Consider the following 6287-nt stretch of genomic DNA (forward strand, 5'->3'; position numbering starts at 1 on the left):
GCGCAGGCAAACCTGGCCGGCTCATTCCCCCCCCCCCCGCCTTTTTTTGAAAGAACAAAGACTCCTCTGTCTACCTCTGCAGGTTCAGCGATCCCTTGGAGTTGGAGAGGCGGGCTTGCCTGCGTCCCACTAGCGAGACTGTTTAGGACACCTGTTATCTCTCCTTTCCCAAAGTCCCCTCCTTTCGTTTCTAAAATAATCAAGCAAAACACCACCATCGTCACCAGTAATGAACAGGTTTTCTTTATTTGTTTCAGCCCGCCCCTCCCTCCAATTACGACACTGAATTCTTATAACAATATTTTCTTCTTCTTTAAATTTTAAAAATAGGACTGATCCCTGCTAGAGAGGGAGAGGTGGGCAGGGGAAAAAAAATCTGGGGAGGCCCGGAAATTTGTCAGACAACAGGTGAGAAAGACTGACACGAAAGAATTCGAGATACCACCCCATTCAGGCGAAAAACCCCACGCGCCCTCCTTGAAACTGACAATAAATCTGTACAGAATAGCAAATAAGTTACAATTCGTCTTTAAAGAGACTGATTGTCCATCACTTAAAGCGCCCGACACACTCGACCTCTTGTGAAGTTTGGAGTTCAGGAGCAGCTGCCTTTTGTCCGCCCCCCCTTTTTTGTCTCCCCCATTATATTGTGCACTTCTCCCCCAAAAACTCGACATTTCCTCACCTACAACTCCCCCCCCACACAAAAAATACACCCTATAGTGCTTTCAGAATCGTACAATATTGCACAGGTCAGCGATATAAACCAGAAGAGCTGTTGCTTTGAAGAAGAAACGGGGACCGGGAAAGGCAAAGAACTACAGCTCTCCACAACATCTTTTTTTATTATGATTATCATGATTATTATTCTGGAAAGAAAGAAAGAACTAAAGATATACGCACCCGGAACAGAATGAAATAAGGAGTGTCATAAATAATCAAGTAAAAAATGGTTCACGGTGACGCTTGCCGCGTTTCTCCTTAGAGATCCCAGAGAACTGGAGACTCGGGCAGTTAGGACCAACAGATCCTTTCAAAAGTGGACCAGGACCATAAGGCCAGGAGGCTTCCAAGCAACATAGCACCCCCTCCTCTCCCCGCCAGCATTTGGCACCACCTGGACACGTGATTTCTCCCCACCACCACCAGTGCACGAGGGTGATTTCCTTTTGCGGAACGCTTCTCCATTTTATTTTTTTTAAATCGCCAAATCCACCTTAAAGCAGAGCAAAGCCAAGCGCTCTCATCAGCCCCCACTCTCTACTTCTACAGACCCCGGGTTGTAGTTCTGTAGTGGTCTCGCCACAACCGTTCTGTCCTCCTCCTGAACAACCCAAAAGTCGAAGGAGCGAAACGTGAAGGGGAAGAGTCTCTCCACGCCCGGCGTTGCGCAGAGCATCCGGGCGCTACTTACACAGCCAAATCTTTGCTTGGTTCCTGCTGGTCCTTGGTGATGGGAGGCCTGGCTCGGGTGGGCTGCGAGAGGCAAGAGAGGGTGGCTGTCCCTCACCGCGGTTCTTAAAGAAGCCACCCTCCTTCCGTCCATCCGTCCATCCATGACCCCTTCTCATGCCTTCCCTCCCTCCCTGCTCCATTCTCCCCCTGCCTCCCTGACTCGTCCCTTGTCCGTCTGAGCTAGGCCCAGTCCTCAGACGGGCCGCAGGAGCGGCACGGAGGTGACCACGGGGTGCGAGTAGTAGACGGGGTGGGGGAAGGTGAGCAGGGGCTGACTGACGGGCGCGCTGGCCGCCGTCGGGCCGCCTCCGCCGCCTCCACCCGCCCCGCTTCCCCCGCCGTCGGCGCCGGCGCTCTCGTGGTACAGGATGGGCACCCGGACAATGCGCTGCGCCGCTGCATGGCTGAGGTTGGCCGCCTCCAGCTCGGCGGCCAGCTGCCGCTTCCACTTGTTGCGCCGGTTCTGGAACCAGATCTTGACCTGAGTCTCGGTGAGGTGGAGCGAGGCGGCCAGGCCGGCGCGCTCGGAGCTGCTCAGGTAGCGCTTCATGTCGAAGGTGGACTCCAGCTGGAAGACCTGGCTGCGCGAGAAGACGGTGCGAGTTTTCTTTTTGCGACAAGGCTTCTTCTCCGGGCTGCCCGCCTCCGACTCGCGCTTTGGCCAGTCCTCGGCGCCGCTCTCCTCCTTCTTCACCTCCTCCGAGTCGCTCTCCTCCAAGATGATCTCGTCGGGGCTCTTGGAGTCCAGCTCCTTCGCCTCTCGCTCGGCCTTCAGCAAGGGCTCGTCCGGGGAGTCCCTGTCTGTGCCCACCGAGGCCGGCGAGGAGTCTCTGAGGAAGGCTTTGTCCACGGAAACTGTAGAGGAACAGCAAGACACACGCACACAAAGAGCAAAAAGTCAAGATCCGAGCAGCCAGCGAGGCCACCGTCAGCCCTGCTCGACGGTCAAGCTCTCTCTCACTCTCCTCCCTGCTGAGTGGAGCTCACTCCCTGGAAAGTGGGCTTGTGACTGAACTCACGAGGGAGTAAGCCTAGTGGGACACAGGTGGGGCTTACTTCCGAGGAAACGCACCTAGGAGGACCCTGGGACGCTGCCTCTTCGGGGTGACTCTGCAGAGACACTTCCGAGAAAGAGACTTGGCACGTTTGATTCAGTTAATGGGAGTTCTCTGCTAGGTAAAGGAAAAAATGCGTATGATGGCAGTTCTGAGAACAGAATGATTAGAGCAGATCCATTGAGATGAATGGCCATGACTAACTTAGGTCCATTCATTTCAATGGGTCTGTTCTGAGTAGGACAACAGGGAGATCTGCAGTACGTGTGTGCTTGGGAATTTTTTTTTATTCCCAGTGATTTAAGTCGGGTTGAAATCCAATGCACACTTCTCTTAGGACTAAGCCCCATTGAGCACTGTGGAACTTCCTCCTGCCCTCCACCCAGCAGCCTTGACTCCCTCCTCTTCCTGCAATGGGCTGGAGAGCAAGTCCCATTTAGTTGTATGGAGATGACTTTCAAGTTCTGAGTTTTTAAGGATTGCAGCTGTGGGCTCCTCCACCGAAAAGCTGCGATCCTAACTGCTCCTAACTTGAGCGTGACTACCGTGGAAGTCAATGAACTTCCTGAAATGGCTTTTTCCTTGCTTCTCAGGCACATCCCCACCGTTAGTTGATAGGCTGATTTACTTGTGAGTAAGCCTCGTCGGATCCTAGCTACACTTCTTTGGAAGCAAGTCCCGTGGGTGATTTCATGGGACTTCCTTCCAAGAAAGTGCGCTTGGGACGACGAGAGACGGAACCAGAGATAAGGTATTTAGATACAGTATGATAAATGCCTCTTGTTTCTGAATAAATCCCGTGGAAATTAGGGTGGCACCAAACTTGGAGAGGAGAGTAACAGATGGGGCGCAGAGAGGGATGAGAAGGTGGCCAGGGGTGAAAGGAGGGGGGATTCCCTTCAATGCATATAGTTTTTGGTGATGAAACGAAAGCCAACCTTGGATCTCCACAAAACTAAATAAATGTTCTACTGGCGAGTACCTACAAGTCAGTGGTGACTAAGGAAACATCGCTACTTCTCATTGATACGTGTAAACCCCAGCTCACACCTGGAAAGCTTTATTTGCCCCGGGGGAGAGCTTGTTTGGGAGAAGAAGGGGAGACCTGGCTGACCCTGGAGAGCAGAGACCACCAAGGAAAATGGAGATTGAGTCCAATAATCTTGGTGACAAAGACTTGGGGTTCCTTCAGGAAAAGACCTAGACCCCCTTGGCTCGAATGGGTTACTGAAATGGATGGGTAGGTGGCTGAATAGACTGGGGAGGGGAAGAGGGAGAGAGATGGAGAGAGGACTTTGATCTCCAGTACCTTCTGGCCTAGGCAGGTGGCCTCCGGCGGGCGTCAAACTGTAAGGATACCACCAGGCAGGGGACCTCTCCAGATAGTGAGCAGGCAAAGCAAACCTTTGCGCCGGGATCTCGAATCTCGGGAAGGCGAGGTCGCCCATCTGCGACAGGGCGAAGCCGGCCCCCTCCAGAGCCCCCTTGGCCGCCGGAGGGAAGAGCGCCCGGGGCTGCTTAGGAGACGCCTTGGGGTGGTCCCCATTGAGCAAGTTCTTGATGGAGAACGGCGACTCCTTGGGTTGCGACGACGGAGGGGGCTGCTGCTGCTGCGGCTGCGGCGGGGGCTGCGCTTGGCTGCCGGGGGCGTCCTGTCCGGTCTCGGGCATCCTTCCCACGTTGCCCTCGTCCGCGGGGCGGCGTTCACACTGCGCTCCGGAGTGGCTCCGAGTTGGCCGATGGCATGGGGGAAGGACGGCAGGGGAAAGGAAGGGAAGAGGGGTGGAGTGGAGGTGGGGGGCCGCACGACGCCCGGACGAGTCCCGGTCCTCCAGCCAGCCAGATAGCTAGACTTGAAAGTCAGTGGGGGCCGCTTCTCTTCCTCTTCCTCTTACTCCTCCTCCTGCCGCTGCTGCTGCGGCTTCTCCTGCGTCAACCCGGCGCCGAATGCTAACGCGGAAATCCAAATGTCAACCCCAGTGGGGTGGCGCTGGGCGGCGGCAGCGGCGCTGGGGCGCGGAGCGTGGCAAGCGGCCTCGGGCCAGGCCTGGCAGGGCAAGGCGTCTGCGGCGTCGGCTGGGCCCCCGGACTCCCCCAGTGCCACTAGACAGGGCAAAGCAGAGTGAGTGAGGGAGAAGAGGGAGAGAAGCGAGAGGCAGGCGGCGCCCACCCCCCTCCCTCGCCTCTCCCCGCCGCCGCCTCCGCCGCCGCCCCGTCCATCTCTTGCTGCCTCCACGCCCCCCTTCGATTTGGTCCTTTGGCTCCAGGCTACGAGAGCTCGCCTCTTATTGGCTTTATATAGTCCAATTAGGCAGCAAATGAGGACAGGGCTATTAGTACAAAAGGGAATTGGCTCGGTTGAAGAACCGCCGCGCCGAGGAAGGGGGCGACGAGGACGCACAAAGTGAGAGCCCCCCCCGCAACACACACACACACACACACACACACACACACACACACACACACACACACACTGCTCACTCTGTACAAACTCCCCTATCCATGACCCTCCGGAAGAAAGATCAGGAGGAGGATCGCACGCCAAACCTGCCAACCAGCCTGAACACCTCCCTCCCCTGCGCTATGGGGTTAGGGATGGGGCAGGAGGCAGCCGCAGGGATTTTCCTTGGGGTTGCTTCCCCAAGGATTGGAGGGCGGGGGAGACTCGACTGGCCGTCTCCGACACACACACAGCAGCAGCCAAACCCAGCATCGCTCTGGATCGCTTCCCCGGCGCTGGGGGGAGCGAATCCCGTTTGCCTAAAACTAGGCGGCCGGCGCTGCCCTTCTTCAGAGCAGCTTCATCCCATCCGGGGTGAGCCCTCGGGGTGGAAAAGTACCCCAACACCATCAGCACCACACCACCGATCCCATCTCCCCGCAGAAAAAGCTTCGACGTGGGATGTGACCTTTCCCCAGGGGATCCATAGCTCGATCACTTCAAAACCAAAATAAAATAAAATAAAAAATGCTGGCCTTTTGGAGAAGGCGCTCGCAATTGACGTGTCAGATTCAAAGCTTCTCCACAGAGCTATTTCCCGAGAGAGAAATAAAGATAAATGGAGAATGGGATCCAAATAGATATAGACTGTTCTCTCTATAGATCAAGACAGATATTGTTGCCAAACCAAACGTCATCAGCAGCCTAAGACCAGATGAACAGGAACGGGGTGAAAGCAAAGTGTTCCTCACCACGGACGCCAAAAGGCCACAGATGCACCGCTCGATAATAATAATAATAATAATAATAATAATAATAATAATAATAATAATAATATACTCTAGAACTTAAGCCCCATTGGTCCCGGTGAGACAAATATGTTTAGGAGCGAGGATAAGTCTAAGAGCCAAAAACTATTGCTCCTTGTGAATATTCTGCGAAGAGGTTTTTCATCCATATAAAACCAGTCTGGCTCTCATTAGGTTGCTTTCTGCATCCTCTGAACTCTCTCATGTTTAAGCAAACTAGATTTAGGGCAACCGTATGCCATTGAACTTAGCGGGGTTTGCTTCTGAATATACATTGTAGGATCACCTTGTTAAAGACTGAATATGGTTTCCTAAATATAGGTAATGTAAATTTAAAACAAGAACGCCGCACAACTATGCTCAGGTAGTTTTGGAGGTTTCACCTAAAAAAGAGGTTGCCTGCTACTTGCCAAAATGTTTTTTTTTGTTTTAAATGGGACAGAATAAAACATGTGTGGAGGACACAGTGCTTTCTACACTCACACGCGGACACACTCTCCTCTAATGTGCCTTGCTTAAATTTAGTTT

General features: G+C 53.9%; 1 protein-coding gene across 1 annotated transcript; it reads right to left on the reverse strand.

Moving 5' to 3' along the window:
• Positions 1-220: 220 nt before the first annotated feature.
• Positions 221-4666, reverse strand: HMX3 (H6 family homeobox 3). The gene is made up of 2 exons (XM_035138352.3): positions 3820-4666; positions 221-2310 (listed from the first exon to the last, which is right to left on the reverse strand). Exons 1-2 carry the CDS (start codon positions 4178-4180, stop codon positions 1649-1651), a joined length of 1023 nt encoding a protein of 340 aa, XP_034994243.3. The 5' UTR covers positions 4181-4666; the 3' UTR covers positions 221-1648.
• Positions 4667-6287: the final 1621 nt, after the last annotated feature.

This window comes from Zootoca vivipara, chromosome 5 (assembly GCF_965207765.1).
Source record: "Zootoca vivipara chromosome 5, rZooViv2.hap1.1, whole genome shotgun sequence".
Lineage (NCBI taxonomy): Eukaryota > Metazoa > Chordata > Lepidosauria > Squamata > Lacertidae > Zootoca > Zootoca vivipara.

Bases quoted from the DNA above. Each gene is read 5' to 3' on its own strand.
- HMX3 (XM_035138352.3), bottom strand. From the start codon at position 4,180: ATGCCCGAGACCGGACAGGACGCCCCCGGCAGCCAAGCGCAGCCCCCG. The intron at 2,311-3,819 runs GTACTGGAGATC...GTTCCTCTACAG, and splicing joins CCACCTGCCTAGGCCAGAAG to TTTCCGTGGACAAAGCCTTC.